This window comes from Bos indicus, chromosome 2 (genome assembly GCF_029378745.1).
Source record: "Bos indicus isolate NIAB-ARS_2022 breed Sahiwal x Tharparkar chromosome 2, NIAB-ARS_B.indTharparkar_mat_pri_1.0, whole genome shotgun sequence".
NCBI lineage: Eukaryota > Metazoa > Chordata > Mammalia > Artiodactyla > Bovidae > Bos > Bos indicus.
The window spans coordinates 17,649,744-17,677,732 of NC_091761.1; the positions used below are offsets into that span (position 1 = coordinate 17,649,744).

At 37.8% G+C, this 27,989-nt stretch overlaps 1 protein-coding gene across 4 annotated transcripts in view; it reads left to right on the forward strand.

Moving 5' to 3' along the window:
* SESTD1 (SEC14 and spectrin domain containing 1) overlaps nt 1-27,989 on the forward strand; it is a 152,511-nt gene that overhangs the window by 67,511 nt on the left and 57,011 nt on the right. For all 4 annotated transcript variants that reach the window (XM_070802913.1, XM_019969984.2, XM_019969991.2 and 1 more), the window contains 2 exons: nt 4,109-4,199; nt 8,042-8,155. In XM_070802913.1, coding sequence (XP_070659014.1) covers nt 4,109-4,199; nt 8,042-8,155 — 205 coding nt within the window. The remainder of the gene's footprint in view (nt 1-4,108; nt 4,200-8,041; nt 8,156-27,989) is intronic.

Below are 27,989 nucleotides of genomic sequence, written 5' to 3' on the forward strand. Positions count from 1 at the left end.
GAATTTTAGGTCTATTCTTCCTAATTGCAGAAAAACTCATTTATATTACAGAAAAAAGCTTCATCATACAAGGGTTTAATGAATGACTTGTCAAGAGTCACACAGAAATTAAGCTCATAAGTCTTCAGTCACTCAGTAAATACATGAGATCCTGTAATGAGTTCCTCATCTTTCTAGATGCTGAGGTAATGGGTGAACAAAGGCTCAGTCCTTGCATGTATGGGCCTTATATGCGAATGATGAAATGACTGTTATTCACAGTGCATTGGCTGTCCATAAGTACTGGGGAACAGAGCATGAAAGGAGCTGAGGGAGGGATGGAGTGGGGAGGAGTGTGTGGCAATATTGTACAAAAGATAACATTTTACCAGAGATGAGTGAAGTGAGGGCCAGGCTATATAGATAGCTGATGAAAGAGCATTTAAGAAAGACTGTTTTAGACAGAAGGAGCAGTAAGTGGAAAGAAGGACACTGAGGCGGTGCAGGCTCAGTGTGTTGTGGGGTCAGTAAGGAGGGTTGTGTGGGTGGAGCAGTTTGAGAGAGGGCCAGGGTTTGTTTGGGGAGAACGTCCAGAGGGGCTGGAGTCAGACCTTAGAGGGCCTGATGAGAAGGAACCGTTGTTATGTTCTGACCAGGGAGTGGTATGTGTGGCTTCTGACATTTTTAGGGGCCCTCTGTATTTAAAGCATTGAGCTGGAAGCTTCCCAGATGCCAGTAAGGCAGTAATATCCTTGCTTTCTGGAAGCATGTTATCCAATGAAGATGAATTATAAACAAGCAATTATAAGAAAAGCATAAGTGAAATTAGTGCCATGGTGGAAGTATAAGCAGAGCTCTTGGAGTGGGAAAAAAGGAGCCCTTGGTTGTAATCAAAGAAATTAGTAAAGAGCTACAGAATACTGACCCCAGAAAATCCACTGATAGTCTCTTTCTTGCCAAAGTGAATGAACTAGTTAAGGAGCCACTTCTCTTTTAAAAGCTGTTTTAATCCAGCCACCAGACCCTTGAAAGGCTCTAATGGAGTATGAACAACAAGGTAGGGTCTTAATAGATTTTTTTTTTTTTTTGTATATTGGTCTTAAAACTATGAACATGTTAATAGTACTATAGGAATTTACTAATACAGCATTTCAGCTACTCCAATACAACATTTGTAAGGGACATAATGTACTTCTAAATCTACGTATATTCTCATTAAACACAGTTGAAACTATCAGTCCACTTGTAGGATTGAAATTTTTAAAAGAATTCCTTTCAAGTAGTTTGTAGTATCAGTTGGTCTTGCAGTTTTCACATATGTAGTATCTTTGCATTGTATTTTCTTTATCTATCTTAGTAAAATGTGAAAAAATTATGATTAAGGCTGTTTTTAAGTACTCTAAAAGATAAATCTAGAGTATTTTATGCCCTTAAGTTCCTACAGATGGTATTTGCAAGCTTCATTACTTTGTCTTAGTATACAGATTAATTTATTGTGCTTTGAAATATAAATGTGTTTGTATAAAACTTGCTTGTTCAACAAATTGATTGTGCAACCTGTGCCTCAGAGATACAGATGCCAGTGACAAGAAAGTGCCAAATTATGAGGATGACACATTTTTCTTGGCTCCAGTCCCAACCAGGGAAGGCCCTTCACTGGGAAGCTCCACATGTCTTTAGCTCCCCTTCCTGCAAACTTCCATTCTGCACTGGTAGAGTCCCTGCCACTCCTCTGGTGACCCCTTGCTGACAGTTACTCTGTTAGGCTGGTCCTTCTAACGCTTGTATCCCCCCTCAGTCACAGTGGTCTTTCTTCCTACCTGGTCCCACAGCTAGCAATTAGATAATCAGAGTTGCTTCCCCAGCAAGGCTTTATGTTGCCAGTATGAAAGTGATCATTGTATTCCCTCACCCCCACCCTTCAAGAGTGGTTAGTGGATCTTTTATTTTATAACGCAAAATCCAAGTCACATACCTATCACTTTTTTAAAGTGTTTATTTCAGTGGGTTTTCGTTATTTTCACAGGATTGCATAACCATCACTCTACTACTAGAACATTGCCATCAACCCCAAAAGAAAACCTGTACCCATTGGCAGTCACTCCTCATCCCGTTCTCCCCTCCTCCCAGCCCTTGGTACCCACTAATCTACTTTCTGTCTCTATGGATTTACCCATTCTGGAAATTTCATATAAATGGAATCATCCAATATATGGACTTTTGGTCTGGCTTTCTTTTCACTTAGCATAATGTTTTCAAGGTTTATCCATGTTGCAGTACATATCAGCACTTCATTTCTTTTTATGATTGAATAATACTCTATTGAATGGAGTAAACAAAAACGTTTTGTTTTTCCATTCATCAGTTTTTGAAGATTTGAGTTGTTTCGGATTTTGGCTCTTATGAACTGTACTGCTGTGAACATCTGTGGGCAAGTGTTTTGTATGGACATGTGTTTGCATTTGCCTCACCTCTTGAACATTTCTCTCTTCTCTTTGAAAGCTCAGCTTCTGTCCCCACTTACTGAAGCACCTGTTCTTCTTCTGGGTCTTTAGCAATATTGTCCTCATTCTTGTGATCTTACTGTTTCTCAGTAGAATTGGATATCACTTCTCCAGTAATCCTATAGAGGTTAGTATGAGTGCTTGGAGAAAGTAAAGAGAATTAGTAAAATTCCATGGACTGTTGGATTTAAATCTCAGGAGAGGCCTCCTATTAACCTTTTCTGTAATGTAGGCAATTGGGATAACTTTGGGGAGAAATTTCACTACCAAATCCTTGTTCTGCTAGGCAAATCTGCAGTTTCTTCCACTATGTTAGAGGGAGGGCAGTTGAGATCTTTGCATTAAGTTGATTTTATAGTAAAACAAATAGTAATAATAATAAAGCTATATAGTTTTCCACTTATGATAGAGTTTTTCCATGTAGTTGTTGGATTTTACTAGGGCAGGCTCCTGGGAGGTGTTTAGTTGGTACTTGAATAATTTGGTATGATATATAGCAATAACACATTTTCCAGCACTCAAGATTTTCTGGTCAACAACTAAGAGGCAAAAGTAAGAACAGAGGTAGGTCCGATACGGTGTATTCAAGCTTTGAATTATTATATACACTAAATTTTCACCTCTTTAAGTTTCTCCCAAAGAACACAAGAACCTCATTTCCAATGGTTTAATAATCAGTTCAGTTCAGTAGCTCAGTCATGTCCGACTCTTTGCATCTCCATGGACTGCAGCACGCCAGGCTTCCATGTCCTTCAGCAATTCCTGGAGCTTGCTCAAACTCGTGTCCATTGAGTCAATGATGCCATCCAGTCATCTCATCCTCTGTCATCCCCTTCTCCTCCTGCCTTCAATCTTTCTCAGCATCGAGTCTTTTCCAGTGAGTCAGTTCTTCGCATCAGGTGGCCAAAGTATTGGAGCTTTAGCATCAGTCCTTTTAATGAATATTCGGGGTTGATTTCCTTTAGGATTGACTGGTTTGATCTCCTTGCAGTCCAAGGGACTCTCAAGAGTCTTCTCCAAAACCACAGTTCAAAAGCATCAGTTCTTCGACGCTCAGCTTTCCTTATGATCGAACTCTCACATCCATACATGACTCCTGGAAAAACCATAGCTTTGACTAGACGGACCTTTGTTGGCAAAGTAATGTTTCTTCTTTTTAAAGGTTTAATAATAGCTTACTTTATTTTCTACCTGGTTTTGAAATATCACTTTGCAACCTTATACTCTTGGCAGGAAGAAGAGATAAGAAGTACATCCACACTTGGCAGGCATCAGTTACCTATCACCGTGATCCCATTTTACAGATGAGGAGGTTGAGGGGCCAGTGAGGCTATTTGAATGTTGGTTCGGTTTTTTTTCTCATATTAAGATGTTGAATTTACATGCTTTTAGAGTAATTTTCTCACCAGATTAGCTTATAAATTGCCTATGTTTCCTGAAATGAGAAAAGTAAATTGCTTGAGAAAACTGAAAGGACACCCTGAAGAATTGTGTTGACCATGCAAACCAAATCAAGTGAAATTAATGCTGTGCCATGTATGACTCAGCGTAAGCTTTATTTAGGATTTTGAAGAATAAAATAGGAAGCTTATTTTAATATACTCTGTAATTTTGTTTTGTTTCAGTGAGAAGTGTAAGGCTAGAGGATTTACCGTGATTGTGGATGGCAGAAAATCCCAGTGGAATGTGGTGAAAACAGTAGTCTTAATGCTACAGGTAATTTTATTTTTGGCTATCAGGAAATGGTTTTATTTTACAGCAACAGATTAGATGATAGTGGCAAATGCATTTCATTTATTGGACTGTGCCCAAGCTTCTAAGCAGTGACTTTGTTCTGAAATGCACAGATCAGTGTTGAATTGTTCAGATTTGATCTTCATAGGTTTTGCTTGAGTAGTAAAATAAATTTCAGCCCTATTCTAAAGATAAGTAAATTACCAAAAATAATATGTCATGTTTAAGTAACTTAAGCATTGAAGCCAGTGAGTTTCACAATGTGAGGGCAGAGGCTATGAGACTCATCTGGGCGCTCTTGCACGCTGTAGTATTTGCATTATCCCACCTCAAGGAGGGAATAGGACTGGGTAAGTCTAAGCTGAGAATTCTGATAGGTTTCTCCCTTTGTTTCCCTCTTTCCTCTAAGAATCATCAGGGTTCGTGATAGTCGTATCTGTTTCTAATCTAGAAGAAATGTACTCAACTGTAGCTGTGTCCTTGGGGACTTCAGCAGCTCACAGACAAGCATTTCATAAACAGCTGTGGCTACAGAATCCCTGGTCTGGGTGGGTCCTAGTCTTCTGCTTATACTTCCTAGTGTTCCTCACAGAATGTTTCTGTAATCCCTTGCATGTAGTAGGTTCCTAGTAGTTATTTGTTGATTTATTATGAGAGTATTGAGGATATTGAGAAAAATACAACAATTGAGTGAGTGAAAGGGGACAGATTGCTCTCATGTACCTGGGTTTCCTTAAGAAGGGCTTATGTAGAAAGTTAAAGTTAAGTGAGTTAAAGAGATTATCTAATTTAAAATAAAGTGAAAAGGGCATTCCTGGCTGATTTAGTGATAGCTCAAAAATTAAGTGAATACAGTAAAAGGAACTGATGGCAGGGTAGTTTGGGGAAGGTATGTTGGCTGTTACATGGCGGGTGAACATTCAATTAAGTATCAGTGATATTAAAAGAAAGATCAAGAATTTTAAATGACCTGGCAAATAATTAGTAACTACTTTAGGGTTCTGTGGAAAGGAATATAATTTAAAATTTTAAATGACAACTAGGGAGAATGATTGTTAATGGATTATTTTTTGTTTAAGATAAAGAATTCTTAGAATCTCAAAGAATGGGTACTCATAATTTTAGTTTTAGTGCTTAGTATGGTTCAGGTGCTATGTACTAAGCTTGTTATATAAATGACCTCGTTTAATTTCATCCTCCCAAACTTGGGAAACAAGTTCTGTTATCTTCAAAAGTCTTCAATGATTTTAAATAACTTAACCTATGTTCTTGTGGTGAACATGGGAGAAAATCACAGTTGGAACCTGGAGCAGCCTAAGCCCCTTTAAAAGTGTATATTTAGCACTGGGATGTGTCTGAGGTGGTTCCCAAATTTTCTGCCCAGTACCTTATTCTTGATTGGTTGGCCTACCCTTCATCATTAGACTCCCTCCTTTGGATTGGAAAGGACATAGGCTCCATTGGGTCAGTTTTTAAGGGAACGCAGATTGGTGTCCCATTAGTAACTCTTTCTGTTAAATATATTCCCAGTGCTTTTAAATTCTAAACCCTGGAGACAAACTCTTCTCTGTACAAATTGTTAGAAACCCATTAATTACAACCTTGGGTTCTTCCATTCAACTGTTTCACCAGTGAGCTGTTTGGGACTTGCTGTATGAACTGGACTTTGATCAGTGGCAGTTTTGAAGAACAATCAATGGATGATTTAATCCCCTCTTGTGATTTCTATTCTGATAGGTGTTTTAACAACTTTTGGATTTTGTTAATAGTTACCTTTTCAGAAATTGCGATGGCTTGTTGTTTACTCTTCGTCAAATAGTTTCTGCATACAAAGTTATGTTGCTTTTATTTCAGAAGTTGCTGGAACCAGCTGTTTGGGAGCCCAGAGCTCTGCCTGTACAATATTCTCTGACATGACTGGCTTGTTTTCTTTTGTTCCTAACAGCTTTAATACTCAGTGATTTTGAATATTTGATTTCCATAGTCAGTATATAAATAAACCTCATTTTACTCTAAATTTCCCACCCCCTCTGATACAAGTTTTGATAGCACTGAGGGTTTTTTTTAACTTTATTCATAACCCAGTCATTGCAGGGGCACTAGATTTGTGGCATGTCCAGTGAGATATTTAAATTGAAAGGTTTTCTGTTTTCCCCTGATCAATACTAATAATACTTATTATCATATAGCATTATTATTATTCAGTAGTGTTATGGTCTAGAACAGTGGTTGACCCCTAGAGCTTGTAAACAGAGTTTTGTTTACATATTGTTTATGGCATCTTTCACACTATGTGGACAGAATAAAAATAGTTGCAACAGAGACTGTATAGGCTTAAAAACCTAAAATATTTTTTATCTGGACCTAGAGAAAGAATTTACTGACCCCCGGTCTAGAATGTTTGGAATGTTATGGTAAAACTTGAGAGTCAGACCGACCTGGTTTTTGTTCTAGTACTATTCCTTCAAACTCTGTTCCTTTAGACAAGTTCCTTTAGTTCTCTCAAGCTTAGTTTATGCTTCTGTAACATTGGAAGGATGAGATCCACTTGTTAATGTGAATTCATTTATTCAACAGAGACTCATGGAGTATCTTCTATATGCCAGGCACTGTCATAGGCCCTGGAGATACAGGAGTGCCATGATAGATGAGGTACCTGACCTTGGGAAGCCTATGTTCTGTCTGAGGAGTCAGACTATAAGCAATTAGGCAAATTACTAAGTAATGTAACATCATATACTGATAAATGCTATTTAGAAAAATAAATTGGTGAAAGGAGACTGAGTCAAATGTTGCTGCTTTATATAGGATGGTCAGAGCAAGTCTCTAAAGAGGAGGGACTATTTGAGTAGAATCCTAAATAAACTGAGAAAGTGCTTCTAGGTATAGGGCAAAGAGCATTCCAGGCAGAGGAAACATCAAGGGCGTAGTCTTGAGCTGGGAACAGATTTGTCACATTCCAGGAGCAGCAAGAAGGTCAGCGTGGCTGTGGTAGAGGAGTGAGCTAAGACGGGAGAGGTGTGTGATGAGGTCTGAGGTCATGGGGCCTTGAGCTGGGCGGGCTTCTTGGCTTTGCTAAGGGGTTTGAATTTTATTCTGAGTATGAAAAAATGCAAAAGTGGGAGGCCTGCTAAGAGGGTTTCAAAAAGCTGATTTGTTTGGGGATATTAGCAATGTAGGTGGTAGAAATGGGTAAGTTTAATTAAGATATATTTTAAAAATAGACTCTATGGGACTTGCTGATAAGATATATATGGAATATATATTAGCTCAGTAAATGTTAATTTCCATTCTTTAGGTGATGATGTGAATAACTGTATCTAGCAAATGTGAAATTGTATTTGTGGAGGTTTAGCTTTGTCCTCTTCTTCAAGTTAATAATCATGTAGAATCTTGGCTTCTTTGTATAATGGTATAAGAAGCTTATTTGTTAGAAAATTGATTTACATTATTGGAAGAAATTCTCTAAGATGATTGTGTTAGAAAAAATTTTTTTCATATCATAGAAAAGCCAAATTTAATAATTTCTCAACTAAAAATTATCTTGCAGTTTAAATATATTCCTATTAGAGATTCAGTAAAACACAAAAATAATTCACATGTGCTGTCTTTAAACATTGTTTTCTGAATCAGATTCTTCCAAATATTTATTTATTGCCATGTATGTTTTGCGGTTTGCAGCATTTCTTGTATTTTATCTCTTTAATTATTTTCCAGAGGTCTCTTACTTACTCTGGTCAATCATGAATACCTAATAATTTACAACTTCAGTAAATTACTAACTTTACATGTATAATTTTTTCTTTTTTTTTTGTATTTTATAGAATGTTGTTCCAGCTGAAGTGTCCCTGGTTTGTGTAGTGAAGCCAGATGAATTCTGGGATAAGAAAGTAACACATTTTTGTTTTTGGAAAGAAAAGGATAGACTTGGCTTTGAGGTAAATATACTCTATGAAAAAGCAGAAGTGTGCTGTGTCTTTAAAAACAGCATTTTGCTGGTATTATTTTGTTTGTTCAGCATTGGATACTTTGCAGTGCTTACACAACGCTCAGCCTAAGTAATGATTAATATTTAGTCAGCATTCTTGTTGAATGAATTATTCTTTGTTAAGGCCACAAATGCTTTCTTGTTTTCATTTTTATTAATCTTTGTGAATTCTTTTGAATAAGTAGAACCTTTCCATTAAAAACGTTTTTGGGGGACTTTCTTGTTGTTTCAGTGGTTAAGACTTTGTGCTCCTTGATCCCTGGTTGGGGAACTGAGATCCCATAGGCTGTGCAACATGGCAAATATATATATATAACATCACCAAGAAGACATTTAGCTAATACTAGGAAATCCTAGGGAGAAGGCAATGGCACCCCACTCCAGTACTCTTGCCTGGAAAATCCCATGGGCAGAGGAGCCTGGTAGGCTGCAGTCCATGGAGTCACTGAGTCGGACACGACTGAGTGACTTCACTTTCACTTTTCACTTTCATGCCTTGGAGAAAGAAATGGCAACCCACTCCAGTGTTCTTGCCTGGAGAATCCCAGGGACGGGGGAGCCTGCTGGGCTGCCGTCTATGGAGTCGCACAGAGTTGGACACGACTGACGTGACTTAGCAGCAGCAGCAGGAAATCCTAGACATTTAGAAATTGAAGTCAGAGCCTGTTTGGTATGATGTCATAATTATTTCTTAGTATCTGGTTTGGTTTTGATATATTAGAAGTTCTTCATCCTTCCCTGTTTATAGTATGCTCTCCCTCTTACTTTGCTTGTGTGAAACTTCAGTTGACCCATGGACAGCATGGGTTTGAACTGCACAGGTCTGTTTACAAGTGGAGTTTTTTAATAAGTACACGTCAACCCTCCGTATTTTCAGGTTTAACGTGCACAGATAGAGAGGGCCATTCATTGTACTTTGCCGTTTTGTGAAAGGGACTTGAGTACCGCGGATTTTGGTGTCAGTGGAGTGTCCTAGAACCAGTCCCCTGTGGACACTGAGGGAAGGCTTACGTATTATTACTGTGGGTCAGAAAGAAATCTTAAGGTAGAATGCAAATTTAAACAATTCTGTCACATTTTCCTTCCACAGCCTATTAATCCAGCTTGCTAGTTGGAGAGTCCATAGATGTTAACCTTTACGTTAGCTAAAGTATGGAAGCACTGAAGGGTGCCAAAGCCTAACCCAGCCCTGTAAAATCTGGAGCCTTGCAATGTTTCCGAGAGTCAGGCAATGAAGACACATTGTGGACTTTGCCATACTACAATAGTCATTTTTATTTTCAATAAAATCAATGTATTTTTGGTATGGAGGAAGTCTCCAAGGTGTCTAAGATTTAATAAAGTCTAGTTAAATTTTTTTTTAAATGAGGTAGCCTGAAATATCTTAAAAATGTGTAACATTTTTCCTGCACTTTAAAGTTAAGTATGAGATTCATCCATTTTAGTGTACAGTTCTGAGAGTTCTGATAAATGCAAACTGGTCTGTAATCACCACAGTCAAGAAATCCAGGGAATATTACGTCAACTCCAAAAATTCTATCATGTTCTTTAGTCAACTCCTTCTTCCATCTTTAGTCCCTGACAACCACCGATCTGTTTTATGTTCTGTGTTTTTTGCCTTTTTCAGAATCCCATATAAGGAAAATGACAAAGTCTGTAGCATTTTAAATTTACTTCTTTCACATACATATTTGCATTTGGGATTCATCTGTGTTGTTGGGTGTATTGGTGGTTCCTTTCTTATTGGTAGGTAGTAATCCACTGTGTAGATGTACCACAGTCTGTTTATTCATTCCCTGATTGAAGGACATTTGGGATTGTGTTCAGGTTTTGGTGATTACAAATAGTCACTGTAAATATTGTGTATAGGTCTTGTGTGAAATTTTTTTAAGACCTAAAATATCTAGGAGTGGGATGTTGGATCATATGGTAAGTGTATGTTTATTTACTTTCTAAGAAACTTCCAAACCAGCAGTTTCAAGGTGGCTGTATCATCTTGCATTCCCATAAATTGTGTGAAGTTCCAGTTGCATCTTAGCAGCACTTAGTATTATCAGATTTTGTTTCTAAATTATAGTTACTCTAGTATGTGTCTAGATGTTTATCAGTATTGTTTTACTTTGCATTTCTCTAATGGTTAATGATGTGAGTATATTTTCAAGTACTCGTTAGCCATCCATATACTTTCTTTCATGATGTCTGTTCAACTCTACTCATTTTTTAAAAAGTAATTAAGGCTTTTGAGCATTATGTATGTGTTTTGGATAGAAGTCCTTTGTCAGATATGCCGTATGCAAAAATTGCATCTCAGTTTGTTGTTTGCCTTTTCATTCTCAACAGCATTTTTAGAGAAGATTTTTAATTCTGATGAAATCTGGATTAAAAATTTTTCCTTTTATGAATCAGGTTTTTGATATCATAGCTGAGAGATCTTTGCCTTAGCCAAGGTCACGAAGATTTTATGTTTTGTTTTAGATGTTGTATAATTTTAAGTTTTATATTTAGATCTGTGATCTCTTTTGAGTTAATACTTGTGAATTATTGTCTGACATATATTTAATGACTTCACTTATTTTACGTTTGTTAAGATTTGGTTTTGGAGCCAGTAGCTGCTCTCTTTGCTGATTTCCTCACGCGCCTGTATTCTCCATGTCCTGTGCATGTGTATTCTGCCTCTGTGGGTGGTGTGATCTGCAACCGTCAGGATTGTTCATGGTGTTGTTCATGGGCTTTGTAGTGTTCTGTCTGCTTATTCTACCAATTACTAAAAGAGGAATATTACACTCTCCAACTATAATTGTGTGTTTATTTGTCCTGTCATTTCTATTGGTTTTTGCTTTTTGTATTTTGAAGTTCTTACTGAGGTGACTAGTTAAGATTTCATTATTAAATGTCCTTTTTTTTATCCATGATGATACATCTGGTTCTGAGGTACACATTGTCTGATACTACCGATACTACTGAAGCTATCCCAGCTTCTTTTCATTTACATTTACAGTGGTTGTTGTTTTTTTTTTTTAATAGACTTAGTATAGTTGGGTCTTGTTTTCATATCCAATCTGACAGTCTCTGTCTTTTTAGTGGTTTGTAAGACCATTTATATTTAATTAATTCTTTTTTTTTTTAATAAGAAAAAAAACTTTATTTGTAGTGTTCACAAGAATTTTAACTAGTAAACCTCAACTCAAACATTGACACACAAACAATAAAAAATATTAAAGAGTATCATCATACATCATTTTGGCAAAACAAGATGGTCCAAGTTCTTGTCACAAAACATTGCATAGTGACATTTTTCCTGTCAAATGACTAACTGGATGAAAATACCACATTTCTTTTGTGTCCTTAAGAATATGTAGGTCATTTATCGATTATTGAGTTTTGAGAAGATTCATCTACAATATATTCCTCTGAAAGCTCATAACCTGACCAATTTTGCCATCATTAACAGAGTCTAAGAGTGCTGCTACCTGCCTCTTTCCATTTATCCTCTGATTCATCTAATAACTTGGAAACATCTTCCTCTATCAATTTCCTTTTATTTGCCACTATGAATGGAAAATGAAAAATTCTAAATTCTCAACTTGTATGAAATCTTGAAGCAAACCATAAAGATAGTCCCTTCAAGTCTTATTTTATTCCTTCTTGAAAATGAAAGCAGTACTTTGGGCACTATGATAGGAAAACTGCAGGATAATATATTTTTTAAAGACAGTGCATCATCTTTTAGGGGATTTCATCATTTTCCATGTTTTGTATAACTTAATTCTTTTTACTTTTTTTTTTTTAAATTTTTTATTCCTTTATTTCTCATGTGTTCCCCATCCTGAACCCTCCTCCCTCCCCATACCATCCCTCTGGGTCGTCCCAGTGCACCAGCCCCAAGCATCCAGCATCGTGCATTGAACCTGGACTGGCATCTCATTTCATACATGACATTTCACATGTTTCAATGCCATTCTCCCAAATCTTCCCACCCTCTCCCTCTCCCACAGAGTCCATAAGCCTGTTCTATACATCAGTGTCTCTTTTGCTGTCTCGTATACAGGGTTATCGTTACCATCTTTCTAAATTCCATATATATGCGTTAGTATACTGTATTGGTGTTTTTCCTTCTGGCTTACTTCACTCTGTATAATAGGCTCCAGTTTCATCCACCTCATTAGAACTGATTGAAATGTATTCTTTTTAATGGCTGAGTAATACTCCATTGTGTATATGTACCACTGCTTTCTTATCCATTCATCTGCTGATGGACATCTAGGTTGCTTCCATGTCCTGGCTATTATAAACAGTGCTGCGATGAACATTGGGGTACACATGTCTCTTTCCCTTCTGGTTTCCTCAGTGTGTATGCCCAGCAGTGGGATTGCTGGATCATAAGGCAGTTCTATTTCCAGTTTTTTAAGGAATCTCCACACTGTTCTCCATAGTGGCTGTACTAGTTTGCATTCCCACCAACAGTGTAAGAGGGTTCCCTTTTCTCCACACCCTCTCCAGCATTTATTATTTGTAGACTTTTGGATCGCAGCCATTCTGACTGGTGTGAAATGGTATCTCATAGTGGTTTTGATTTGCATTTCTCTGATAATGAGTGATGTTGAGCATCTTTTCATGTGTTTGTTAGCCATCTGTATGTCTTCTTTGGAGAAATGTCTATTTAGATCTTTGGCCCATTTTTTGATTGGGTCATTTATTTTTCTGGAGTTGAGCTGTAGGAGTTGCTTGTATATTTTTGAGATTAGTTGTTTGTCGGTTGCTTCATTTGCTATTATTTTCTCCCATTCTGAAGGCTGTCTTTTCACCTTGCTAATAGTTTCCTTTGATTTAATTTATTTAATTAATTGATTGATTTAATTGATTTAATTAATTGAATTAATTGATTTAATCCTATATTTAATTAATTCTTAATATGTTTGGATTAAAATCTTCTATCTTGCTGGATTTTATGTAGTTTTTATGCCTTCTTTTGGATTATTTTTATAATTACATTTTATCTTCATTCAGTTCAGTTCAGTTCAATTCAGTCGCTCAGTCGTGTCCGACTCTGCGACCCCATGAATCGCAGCACGCCAGGTCTCCCTGTCCATAACCATCTCCTGGAGTTCACTCAAACTCATGTCCATCGAGTCGGTGATCCCATCCAGCCATCTCATCCTGTGTTGTCCCCTTCTCCTCCTGCCCCCAATCCCTCCCAGCATCAGAGTCTTTTCCAATGAGTCAACTCTTCGCATGAGGTGACCAAGGTACTGGAGTTTCAGCTTCAGCATCATTCCTTCCAAAGAACACCCAGGGCTGATCTCCTTTAGAATGGACTGGTTGGATCTCCTTGCAGTCCAAAGGACTCTCAAGAGTCTTCTCCAACACCACAGTTCAAAAGCATCAATTCTTCAGCGCTCAGCCTTCTTCACAGTCCAACTCTCGCATCCATATGTGACTACTGGGAAAACCATAGCCTTGACTAGACGGACCTTTGTTGGCAAAGTAATGTCTCTGCTTTTTAATATGCTATCTATGTTGGTCATAACTTTTCTTCCGAGGAGTAAGCATCTTTTAATTTCATGGCTGCAGTTACCATCTGCAGTGATTTTGGAGCCCAAAAAATAAAAGTCTGACTCTGTTTCCACTGTTTCCCCATCTGTTTCCCATGAAGTGATGGAACCAGATGCCATGATCTTTGTTTTCTGAATGTTGAGCTTTAAGCCAACTTTTTTACTCTTCTCTTTCACTTTCATCAAGAGGCTTTTTAGTTCCTCTTCACTTTCTGCCATAAGGATGGTGTTATCTCCTAGGATCCCATTACTTTCTTTATCTGAACCAAGTTCTGGTTCAAATGATCCATACAGTCAAAGGCTTTGGCATAGTCAATAAAGCAGAAATAGATATTTTTCTGGAACTCTTGCTTTTTCGATGATCCAGTGGATGTTGGCAATTTGATCTCTGGTTCCTCTGCCTTTTCTAAAACCGACTTGAACATCTGGAAGTTCACGATTCACGTATTGCTGAAGCCTGGCTTGGAGAATTTTGAGCATTACTTTACTAGCATGTGAGATGAGTGCAATTGTGCGGTAGTTTGAGCATTCTTTGGCATTGCCTTTCTTTGGGATTGGAATGAAAACTGACCTTTTCCAGTCCTGAGGCCACTGCTGAGTTTTCCAAATTTGCTGGCATAATGAGTGTAGCACTTTCACAGCATCATCTTTCAGAATTTGGAATAGCTCAACTGGAATTCCATCATCTCCACTAGCTTTGTTTGTAGTGATGCTTTCTAAGGCCCACTTGACTTCACATTCCAGGATGTCTGGCTCTAGGTCAGTGATCATACCATCATGATTATCTTGGTCCTGAAGATCTTTTATGTATGTATCTTGGTCCTGAAGATCTGTGTATTCTTGCCACTTCTTCTTAATGTCTTATGCTTCTGTTAGGTCCATACCATTTCTATCCTTTATCGAGCCCATCTTTGCATGAAATGTTCCCTTGGTATCTGTAATTTTCTTGAAGGGATCTCTAGTCTTTCCCACTCTGTTGTTTTCCTCTATTTCTTTGCATTGATCGCTGAGGAAGCTTGTTTATCTCTTCTTACTATTCTTTGGAACTCTGCATTCAGATGCTTATATCATTCCTTTTCTCCTTTGCTTTTCGCTTCTCTTCTTTTCACAGCTATTTGTAAGGTCTCCCCAGACAGCCATTTTGCTTTTTTGCATTTCTTTTCGATGAAGATGGTCTTGATCCCTGTCTCCTGTACAGTGTCACGAACCTCAGTCCATAGTTCATCAGGCACTCTGTCTATCAGATCTAGTCCCTTAAATCAATTTCTCACTTCCACTGTATAATCATAAGGGATTTGATTTAGGTCATACCTGAATGGTCTAGTGGTTTTCCCTACTTTCTTCAATTTAAGTCTGAATTTGGCAATAAGGAACTCATGATCTGAGCCACAGTCAGCTTCCAGTCTTGTTTTTGCTGGCTGTGTAGAGCCTCTCCATCTTTGGCTGGAAAGAATATAATCAGTCTGATTTTGGTGTTGACCATCTGGTGATGTCCAGATGTATAGAGTCTTCTGTTTTGTTGTTGGAAGAGGGTGTTTGCTATGACCAGTGTGTTCTCTTGGCAAAATTCTATTAGCCTTTGCCCTGCTTCATTCCGTACTCCAAGGCCAAATTTGCCTGTTACTCCAGGTGTTTCTTGACTTCCTACTTTTGCATTCCAGTGCTCTATAATGAAAAGGACATCTTTTTTGGGTGTTAGTTCTAAAAGGTCTTGTAGGTCTTCATAGAACCGTTCAACTTCAGCTTCTTCAGCGTCACTGGTTGGGGCATAGACTTGGCTGGTAATTTATCTCTCTTTATTTTTTCCAGTGGTTGCCCTGGGTTTATCATATACATCTTTAATTCATGGAGTCTTATCTTCAAATAATATAGCATTTAACACTGGTAATCCCTTAGTACAGTATCTCTCTAACACTTTCCTCCATTGCTTTCATACATTTTGCTTTCACTAGACTGTAAGCACACAATATACTGCTACTATTTTTGCTATAATATCTTTATAACAATTAAAATAAAAAATTAATTTCATATGTCTTCAGTTGTGATATTTCCAGTATTACTCATTTCAGCTTTTTGGCTGGTGTAGTCCTTCTGCCTAAAGAACTTCCTTTAAACATATTAGCATCACAGGTCTGTTGGCTTTGAAGTTTCTTAGATTTTGTTTGCCTAAAAAAAAATGTTTATTTCTGTTTCAGGTCTGAAAATTATTTTCAGTTGGTATAGTTTTTTTTCATTATTTGATTTTTTTTTTCTTTTAGCATGTTAACTAGATCACACCTGCTATAGCATGTCTGTATCATTGCCTTCTCATTTCCTTGGTTTCTGAGAACTCTGCTGTTACTGTATCTTTGGTCTTCTATAGGTTATATACCTTTTTTGTTTTTAATCTCCTTAGCCACCTTTAATTTTTTTGCTTCATTTTTAATTTTCAGCAGTTTTATTTTGTAATGTTTTATTTGGTGTTAATTCTGTTAGTTGTTTGCTGCACTTCTTGGGTCTCTGGTTTGACTTCTGCCATCAGTTTTGGAAAATTTAAGACATTTTCTTTTCAAATATTTCCTTTGCCTCATTTTATTTTCTACTCTTTCTAGAACTCCTATTGCATGTATGTTAGACGATATGAAAATTTCTCACCATTCTAGGTTGGTGTTCTATTTTATTTTTTTCTTTTTGTGTTTCAGTTTGGATATTTTCTGTTGATCTGTTTTCAAGTTCACTGCCTGCTTCCTTAGCTGTGTTGAGTCTGTTGATGAGCCATTGGTAAATGGACTTTATCTCTTTTATCATGTTTTTTGGTTTGTAGTATTTCTTCTGGATTCTTTCTGATGGTCTCTGTCTCTTTGCTGTAATCCCTGTCTGTCTTGCCTGTTGTCTTGCAGATCTTCCATGAGAACTTTAAGCATAAATAATAGTTATCTTAGTTCCTTACCTAATAGTTGCAATATCTGGGTCTCTCTTCCTCTAGTTAGATCATTTGGTTTTTGTTCTTGGCAGTTTGTTTTTCCAGTCTTGCTTTTTGTATGTTGCATGTTGGACATGTTGTTTAGGACAGTAAAGATGGAGATAAACCATATTTGTACTTGCACGTGAGCCACTCTTGTTTTTGCTGGGCTCTTGTTGGGACAGGGGAGGGCTTGGTTTAGTCTAGACAGGACTTGAACTGGCTTTGGCTTCGGCTGTTGCTCTTCTTTTCCTCAGGGGATGACAGGCTTCAGACTCCTCTAGGGTTGGTGTTTGTTTCACCCTCAGCTGTAGATCTTTCCTTTGTGCCTGTGTCTCAGAAAAGGTTTCTTTTTACACGTCCCTCAGCAATAGACTACTGTTACTTGTTACTCAGCGTTTGTCAGTGGTTCATTTTTTACTTGTTCTGATTCAGTTTCAGTCTTAGGAACGCTTTGGGACCCAGGGTCTAGAGGGTCTAGGACCCGCTTTCCCAGCTTTAGGAAGACTAGCAGTCTGGGTTCATAATATATCCCTGCCTCCACTAGGATAGGAGAAGGCAATGGCACTCCACTCCAGTACTCTTGCCTGGAAAATCCCATGGACGGAGGAGCCTAGTAGGCTGCAGTCCATGGGGTCGCTTAGGGTTGGACACGACTGAGCAACTTCACTTTCACTTTTCACTTTCATGCATTGGAGATGGAAATGGCAACCCACTCCAGTGTTCTTACCTGGAGAATCCCAGGGACGGGGGAGCCTGGTGGGCTGCTGTCTATGGGGTTGCACAGAGTCGGACACGACTGATGTGACTTAGCAGCCACTAGGATAGAAGGCCTTTCTTTCCCCTTCTTCCAGCTGCAGTGGGTTTTATTTGTGTTCTAAGGGCTTCCCAGGTGGCTCACTGCTAAAGAATCTACCTGCCAAGAAGGAGAGGTGGGTTTGACCCCTGGATTGGAAAGGTCCCCTGAAGAAAGAAATGGCAACCTACTCCGGTATTCTTGCCTGGGAAATCCCATGGACAGAGGAGCCTTGGCGGGCTATGGTCTATGAGGTTGCAGAGAATCTGACACAATTGAGTGATTAAAAAACAAAACAGAAAAGGTCATCCTGTCTCACTGGCTTCTCTCAGCACCTGAAAGTTCTTGTCCCCTAGGAATGACAGAGTTGAGGAACCTGGGCTGTGCTTCAGCTTCCTGCCTTTCCCTTGGTGGTTGCTGTCCCCTTCCCCCAGTCTTTTTTGTAATTCCTTACCTACCTCCCGACAGTCTTTCTCATGGTCTCTGAGAGGTCTGTGGAGAAGAATCTGCAGGCGCGTTTGAATTCTTCTTGTGTCTTTGTTTCGAACAGGTTCAGTACCTTTATACAAACCGCATTCGGCCTTTAGCAATTCACTGGAAAATTTGGCTGAATTCTTAATCTGACTTGTATCATACCTGGTATTTTCCCCAGGTAAGCAAGTGTTCCAGCTCCATTTGTCCTTGAAGGATGGTCTTTACTGGTTTTCCTGTGTACTTAACTCTATGATGTATTTAAAAAATGTCATTTTCCAGATTAATTTGCATTACTTTGTTGTTCTTGTTAGAATTGGAGCAATGCTCTTTCCATCTTTCTACATATCCTAAGCAGAAGACAGATGTTTTGTTTTTCAGTGTTATCTGGCAAACTTTTGTCATGGGTTGATTTGACTGTGATGTAGACTTACTAGAAACTGTTTGCCAGCACTGTAAGCGAAGGCAGCCCTGGCTGTTGGATTATGTTAGGAAAGGTGTTAGCCTAATTGCTAGATGGAAAACTGCATCCCATGGGGGAGAGTCAAAAGTGTACTGAGGAAAGATAGTAAAAGCTGAATGCATGTAGCCATGGTGAGCGAGGATTTCATTCGGGCAAGGAAGTCTGCCTTTTATGCCAGGGCCATGCCGGAAATGTTATTCTGATGGCCTGCAAAGTGGACGGAGGCCAGTAGTTCAGAAGCTAACACTGTGAACACCAAGTAGGAGCAAAGATCCCTTTCGTGAGGAACTTGTCACATCCTGCTTAAGTGAGGCATCTGCTCAGAAATGGTATGCCTATGGCTAAATACCTTGCATCTTGGAGGGTAAAATGGAAGACAGAGAATTCCTATCTGCCTTGGACTGATATCATAGATAGTTTAGTTTTAACTTAGTTTTAAAACTGTGGTTTTGCAGCTTATTGTATCAGTATATTTCTTTCAGATATTGAAGAGATCCAGCTATTTTTCTAGCTGGATAAGTAAATAAGCACTAGACATTTATTTAAAAGCCTAATGTCCTAATGAGATGAGAGTAATTTCAAATGCTGGGTAATATACCACCGAACATAATCTGCTTTAAGGGGCAATTCAAAACCAGTCATTAAATGATACTTAGAACTACATATCATTATAGATGTTTGTTTGATTAACAGTTACTTTCCTTGATGTTATTTTGGATCATTTGAATTGTCATAATTGAGCTTATATTTTTGTATATATTTTAAATACTTTTAAAAGAATAACTGTTAGAAGTACTGGTATTCCTACAAGCAAAAGTTTATGTTTTACCTTATTGGATTATTCATCACAAAGATTTATTACCAGCTGTCCACAATGTTCATCAAATAAATATCCAGTTGTCATTTTAATGACAGCCTGTTCCCATGATTTCATATTTTCCTGCCTATTATCCTTTCTATTTTTTTTTCCTCTGGATGGCCTTCCTCTTGTTCAATTTCCTAGTGTTTTTCATCAGCCATTGAATATTCCTCATCTCAGGACATCTCATTGGTCATCTAAATATTTCTTTATATATCCTTCCTGTCTCTGAAATAGATACCTACCTGTTCATTTTCCTTTTTAGCAACTCAGATATTCCAGTGCTTTCTGACCTTCAGTAGCATTGTACCTGGTACTTTGGTACCTTTTGCTGGGTAGTTGATAGTAGCTATATAGTCTGTCTAATGACAAGGTAAAATTGAAGTAGTGCTGGCATTAATCTTAAATTGTGAAACTAATAATCAAAAGGATCTTATTTTCTCATTCTTTATTGTCATTCATGAAGGTCAAAAAAATTTTTTTTCTTTTTACTGGTAATGTTAACCAGTAAGAGCAGTAATGTTAACCACCAGTAATGTTAACCACCATTCTAAGTTGTTTTCTTGTCTTATTTCTTCTATTACTGCATCTGATCCTTTTCTCTTTTTGAGGCCTTACCAGTGTTGGGCTCCAGGACCAGACTTCCTTCATGATTCTGTCAAGAATACCTCTGGTACCATCACTTCTGACTTCTTTCTAGTTTTTGCAGAAAATTATTTTCTTTAGTGAGAAAAACATTCCCCAGCCAACAGATACAACCAAATACACACATTGAAATAGTATAACAGATAACATACACATGAATCTGTATTAAGCACTCAGAGACACACTTTCATTTTAGATCTTGCACACACATTGTTAGCATGAATAAAAGTTTAAAAGCATCTGAGTGCCTACAGAGTGAAAGGTTCAGTGTTAGATTCTTTGAGAATATTTTATTAGGGAAGGATAAGTATTTTAGTTATAGATGGAAGAGTGGGAGTAAAGGAGAAATAAATTTTGGGTCTTTCTGTAAATTAGATTCCAGAAAACCTTCATAAATGTTTGATTAAAAACCATATGGTGAATACCTTTTTCCTCAAACTTGTTGAACAATGGTATGTACTAGTTAGTAAAATATTGTGGTTTAGTTGTTTAATTTGTCTTATCTTAACCTCTCTCTACGGAGAAGGCAATGGCACCCCACTCCAGTACTATTGCCTGGAAAATCGCATGGATGGAGGAGCCTGGGAGGCTGCAGTCCATGGGGTCGCTAAGAGTCGGACATGACTGAGTGACTTCACTTTCACTTTTCACTTTCATGCATTGGAGAAGGAAATGGCAACCCACTCCAGTGTTCTTGCCTGGAGAATTCCAGGGGTGGTGGAGCCTGGTGGACTGCCTTCTATGGGGTCGCACTGAGTCAGACATGACTGAAGTGATTTAGCAGCAGCAGCAGCAGCAGCAACCTCTCTCTAACATATGTAAAATAAAGGAAAAAATATTATTTATGTAGGACATTACTATTTTTAAAATGTTATGTTTTTATTTCCTTTGAAAGGACTTGGCAAAAGTTTGAAAAACTTACGTAGGTAGTATTTTTCCCTCCATCTTATGGTTCTTCCATTTTACTCTGGTTCACTTTGGACTTGTTACCAGGTATCAGATTTCCCTGGAGATGTGTCTAAAGTTTAAATTTCTGCTTATTAAAGTGATAACTACTTTAAATATAACCAATAACCCTTTTTGTTAAGATTTTAGTTATATCCATACATAATGAGATATTCATGGAGATGAATATTTGAGGATAATTAACATTGCTTGTGCGTACACAATTGCTCAGTCATGCCTGCCTCTTTGCAACCCATGGACTGTAGCCCTCCAGGCTCCTCTGTTCATGGGATTCTCCTGGCAGGAATACTGTAGTGGGTTGCCATTTCCTCCTCCAGAGGATCTTAAAAATTAGGATATGATCCCCACCACATCCCTGAATAGATAAGATAAAGCATATGCTAAAGAGTGATTTTCATAAGGCTAAAGTCATGACACCCATGTAACCATAAAATAACCATAAGTGAAACACATCATGCAACTCATTAACTAATGAAGTTATTAGTAATTTGTGAGGTGTGATTCAAAGAGCACTTGAGGAATTTAGGATTTTTATAGACAGATAAGATTGCCAAAGTAGACAATATTAGCTAATGTCCTAATCCATAAATTATAAACTTTGAGATTCTGTTACCCTACTGAACAGAAATTTATACTATTGAAATAGTATGTGTATAACATATAGTATCCACATGAATTTGTACTAAGCACACAGCAACACATTTTCATTTTAGATCTTGCACACATAAATAAAATTATTTTAGCATAAATAAAATTTTTAAAAATCCACCGATCATACATTATTTGCATTTCTCTTGAACAAAATCTAAAATTTACCCCTTGTCCCTACCGAGGTTAGTGCCTATTGATTAGTCCATAGAAAGTCAGTTAAAGTCATGAGTCTAGCTCTGCGTGAACGAATGCCCAAGAATATCTTTTGCCCATTCCCTAAGATTTAGATAGTGTTTCTGATATGTGAAGTACATTTTTAATAGAATTATATTTTGTAAAATTTGAACATTAGTGACATCAGTTCAGTTCAGTCTCTAAGCTGTGTTCGACTCTTTGTGACCCCATGACCCACAGCACTCCAGGCTTCCCTGTCCGTCACCAACTGCGGGAGTCTACCCAAACCTGTGTCCATTGAGTTGGTGATGCCATCCAACCATCTCATCCTCTGTCATCCCCTTCTCCTGCCCTCAATCTTTCCCAGCATCAGGGTCTTTTCCAATGAGTCAACTCTTCGCATGAGGTGGCCAAAGTATTGGAGTTTCAGCTTCAACATCAGTCCTTCCAGTGAACACCCAAGACTAATCTGCTTTAGGATGGACTGGTTGGATATCCTTGCAGTCCAGGGGACTCTCAAGAGTCTTCCTGAACATTCAAATCATTGCAGAATAATAGAAGCTTACTTTCTGAAATTTGATACTACTGATTTTAGTATCAACCTCTCTTTAAGCTTTGTAATCCTAACCAAGACTAGTGGGTTTTTTTTTTTTTTAATGTTTTCCCATATTATTTTTCAAATTATTAAATGCTTAAAGGAAGAACTCATTTTTTAAAATTTCCCCTTTTCAAAAATATAAGCAGTTTCCTTTTCATTTAAAGTGTTGCTGTTGTCCAGTTGCTCAGTTGTATATGACTCTTTGCGACCCCATGAACGGCAGCATGCCAGGCTTCCTTATCTCCCTGAGTTTGTTCAAACTCACACCCATTGAGTTGGTGATGCCATCCAACCATCTCATCCTCTGTCACTCCCTTCTTCTCCTGCCCTCAGTCTTTCCCAGCGTCAGGGTCTTCTCCAATGAGTCGGCTCTTTGCATCAGGTGGCCAAAGTATTGGAGCTTGAGCTTTAACATCCATCCTTCCAGTGAATATTCTGGGTTAATTTTCTTTAGGATGACTGGCTTGATCTCTTTTGCTGTCCAAGACTCTCAAGAGTCTTCTTCAGCACCATAGTTCAAAAGCATCAGTTCTGCGGCACTCAGCCTTCTTCATGGCCAACTCTGTACCTGACTACTGGAAAACCATACGGACCTTTGTCGGCAAAGTGACGTCTCGGCTTTGTAATACACTGTCTAGGTTTGTCGTAGCTTTTTTTCCAAGGAGCAATCATCTTTTAATTTCATGGCTGCGGTTACCATACACAGTGATTTTAAAGCCCAAGAAAATAAAGTCTGTCACTGTTTGTATTTTTTTCCACGTTTATTTGCCTTGAAATGATGGGACTAGATGCCATGAACTTAGTTCTAAGCCAGCTTTTTCACTCTTCTCTTTCACCTTTATCAAAGACTCTTTAGTTCCTCTTTGCTTTCTGCCATAAGGGTGATGTCATCTGTATATCTGAGGTTATTAATATCTCTTCTGGCAATCTTGATTCCAGCTTGAGCTTCATCCAGCCCAGAATTTCGCATGATGTACTCTGCATATATGTTAAATAAACAGAGTGACAGTATACAGCTTTGATGTACACCTTTCCCAATAATACACTAGCTTTTTTTTTTCTTTATATCTTTTGATCCCCTTAACACATTTCTTCACACCCCACCCCACCTAGTAGTTCTCTGTACTTATGAGCTTGTTTTTGTTTGCCAACTTTCAAGATTCCCCATATGAGATGCTATTTATCTTTCTCCTTCTGACTTAGCCAGAAGGTAAAGAGGTTTTGGAGAAACTTCCATGCTGTTTTTATTTAGATTAAAAAAAATTTTTTTGTTGGTTTTTGCCATACAGTAAGGCAAATCAGCCATAATTATACATACATTCCCTCCATTTCCTCTCCTCCCCTCCCGCCTTCCCTCCCTCCAAGTCATCATAAAGCTTCAGACTAAGCTCCCTATGCTACACAGCGACTCCTCACTAGCTGTCCATCTTACACCCGATAGTATATGTATATTGATGCCACGTTCTCCATCCGTCCCATTCTCTTCCTCCCCTACTGTGTCCACAAGTCTGTTCTCTGCCTGTGCATCTCCTTTCCTTCCCTGAAAATAGGTTCATCAATATAACTTTTCTAGATTACATATATATGTTAATATAGTGTATTTGTTTTTCTCTTTCTGACTTACTTCACTATGATAACAGGCTCTAAGTTCATCCACCTCACTAGAACTGACTCAGATTCGTTCTTTTTTATAGTTGAGTAATATTTCACTGTATATATGTACCAGATCTTCTTTATCCATTCATCAGTTGATCAACATCTAGGTTGCTTCCATGTCCTGATGACTGTAAACAGCGCAGCTGTGAACATTGGAATACATGTGTCTTCTTTGTTTATGGCTTTCTCAGAGTATACACCCATAGTGCAGTTGCTGGGTCATATGGCAGGTTTATTCCTCATTTTTGAAGGAATCTCCATACTGTTCTCCATAATGGCTGTATCAGTTTACATTCCCACCAGCAGTGTAGGACTGTTCCCTTTTCTCCACCTCCTCTCCAGCATTTACTGTTTGTAGATTTTTTGATGATGGCCATATGACTGGTGTGAGGTGATACCTCACTGTTTCGGTTTGCATTTCTCTAATAATTAGTGATGTTTAACACATTTTCATGTGTTTGCTGTCTGCCCATTTTTTAATTGGATGTTTGTTTTTTGCTGTTGAGTTCTGAGTTCTTTATACACTTTTGGATATTAGCTCCTTACCAGATACATGATTTCCAAGTACTGTCTTCCAATTGAGTTTGTTTGCCTTTTCATTTTGTTGATGGTTCCTTTTGCTGTGCAGAAGCTTTTTAGTATGACGTAGTCCTACTTATTTATTTTTACTTTCATTGCTTTTACTTTTAGTGTAAGATTAAAAAAAATCAATGCCAAGACCTCTGTCAAGTAGTTTACAGCCTGTATTTTCTTCTAGGGGTTTTAAGGTTCCAGGTCTTATGCTCAAATCTTTGAGCTCTTTTGAGTTAACTTAAGCTTAATTGAGTTTAAAATCTTTCTAATATTATCAATTGACTAGTTAGGTGGAAATCTGTCAATCATTTGGAAATCTATCAGTCATTTAAGATTTATTACTAAGCTGGAAATTATAAATGATATGGTTGTTTTACTGAAAAGAAACACTTGGCAATAACAGAAACCATAAGATTCACTGTTAGTTGTTACATATAACAACTTAATAAGGAGCGTAAGAATGGTAATAATCCTAAAAATTTGACTCAGAGCAATTACCCTGATAAAAAAATTGTACTCATTTCACCAAAATTATTATTTCTTTATCATAATGTCTTTAGTACTCTAAAAATTATGGTAAAAAAGATAGTATATAATGTGATTAGATCAAATTTGGATCTTCATTATGGGAACTGAAAGACTTTCTACACAGAGTGGTCTACCAGGCTAGGCTTACAAATCTGTACTCACATAATTGCTTAAAAGGAAATATAAAAAAGTATAAAAGTAAACTAGCTGAATTTTTTTTTTTAGTATAAAAGTAAAATTTCAAAGATCAGGTTATAAAAATAATTTTCCCCTTGTTTGTGATGGCATAATACCACTTTTCATCCTAATTTATATGTAATTTTATCTAACATGAAAATCGATAATTTTAAAGATGATTTATGATTCATTCTTTGTCTTACATAACTATTTTAAAATTAAAGATTATGAATTCCATTTGTGGATGAGAAAAGTCAAAACTGGTCTTTTTACTTTGGTATATGTTAAGATAGTATTATGAAGTTCACTTTGATGCAGTATTTTATAATTGTAATAGTTTAGTGAATTTTCTTTTTAAACTTAAAACAAACTCATTGCATATTATTTCTACATTATATTCTGGACAAAGCAATAAAATTCCTGTAGGATGATACAAGATTTTTGTAACTGGGAAGTGCTGATTTAGAGTGATTCAGTGAGTTATTTTCTGAAATGTTCCATTTCTCTGAGAATGGTATTAAGTATTTTTTGAAAAATGAAATGTCAAATCCATGGTTCCATCTTCTCCACAAGTAGGCATTGTTTGGTTTTTAAGAAGATTTGCTTTTGAGCTAGCAAAATGGGTCTTTTTATTAATTAACCATTTTCGAGTACATGAAAATGTCAATAGATATGGAAGTTTTTTAGATAATATAAAGAACTTTATAGATAATAGATAATAAACTTTATAAATAAAGAACTGATAATAGTATGTTTAAATCAATGTTCTAATACTATTATGCACTTGTGTCTTTTTGTGTGTTAATCACTCAGTCGTGTCTGACTTTTTTGTGACCCCATGCACCGGGGTCCAGCCCCGGTTGGATCCAGGGATTCCCTCAGGAGGATGGCGTTGGCGACTGAAAGAGATAGATGAAAGAGATAAGGAAAGAATTCTGCAGTTAAGAAAATAGAGGAGAGGAAAGAGGCTGATATTCCTTGGTTTACGCAGAAAGCCAATAAAGCCCCAGCACAGGACTTGCTCTGTTCACGTAGGCCGCAGGTGCCCTCTCGAACAGCTGAAGGTGCCCCACCTTAGGCACCTTCTCGAGTGGGTCTTAGAAGCCCAGGCAGGAAAGTGAATGCAGAGGGCCTCTGTGCTCCAGGGAATCAGCCTGAAAAGGAAAAGGAAAGAGAAAGAATGACATGGGGAGACCAAGCTTTGGTGAGCAAGGCCCGTAGCTTTATTTTCAAAAGGATCTTTTATACCCTAAGTTGTACATAGAAGGTAATAGGGGGTGCAGAGTCATGCAAGGTCAGCAGTCCTTGACCCTTATTGAAACCAGGCTTTTTTTCTGCAAACTTATCAGATACAAAGGCTTTAGGTGATTTACATCATCTTCTGGTCAGGAGACCTGCTAACATTTTTCTTCTGATAAAGGTTAGTCAACCAGAAAAACTTATTTTCTCCAGAGGTGATTTTTCTTAAGTTTGGTGCCACTCCCTGAAAGCACTAGATAGAGTTGCATTCCTATAGGGCAAAGGTGCAGTGGGGATAATCAAGGGAAGAATTTAGTAGCTCAAGGGTCTAGGGTTATTGTTAACATTAAGGCTTCTACTTATATTTCTATATACCAACTATATTAATCAATACACTCCCAGGGACACAATGTGTAAGGGATATGGAAACTTGGCAGCAAGCATCGGCTCAACAAAGAATTCCTCTATTAGTTCTATTTTAACAATTTCTAACTCCCTGAGAGGCTCTGCATTGTTAGAAAGCCTCCTGTGCCTCTTGTGGTTGGGAGGCTGCGAACAATCACATGCGTAGCTGTAAGAGTCTGGAAACCTGCCAGGCGGGTTAGAAAGCTTTCTGAGGGATTTGAATTGGAACACACCTTATTATACCCTGGAGACTTATTAACTAGAGCTCTAAGTTGATTTTCTTACAGAGAAAAGTGATCGGGGATAGCCCCCCATGAATGTCAAAGGAGTTGGTGACTAAGTCATAAAATAGTAAGACAGATTCTGGTTTTGGGGTAGATGCTCAGGCAGGTCCTGGGGGGAGCCCCTTGAGTTCTGACTCACCTTGCCCATCAGAGCTCTCCTGCATGACCTTGTCATGGGTGGGGACTCCCGTGCTGGCTCCTGGCACCCATGGACTATAAACCTGCCAGGCTTCTCTGTCCATGGGATTATCCAGGCAGGAATACTGGCGTGGGTAGCCTTCCCTTCTTCCTGACTCAGGAACTGAACCCATGTCTCCTGCATTGCAAGTGGATTCTTTACTATCTGAGCTGCTAGGAGAGTCTGTGTCTTTTTGTGTCTTTTGTACTTTGTATTAGAAATTTCAGCAGTTGTATCATTATTTCTCTGTTTTCATATTTAGAATCTTAGGGTAAAAAGGGGTCACACATAATACATGTGACCTCAATATGTTTTGAACTCTTATTTTCTAGTTTTATTTTTAATTTTGGTGATCACTGCTTTGGAGGACTGAATTTTTGTTTAATTATTCTTATTTTCCTCTTTGCCAGGTAATAAAACATCTCCCATAAGATAAAATGACTCCCTGATTTGCATTGTTTTATATTTTAACTTTTGTGCAGGTTTGGTATATTACTGATTTCTTTAAGAACTGTAAGAAAAGGGAATATAGGAAATTTTCCTAGTATAAATTTTTGTAATTTAAGAAGCTGCAGTGAATGGTTTTAGAGAAAATAACCTAGCGTAGGAATCCAAATTTGTTTTACCA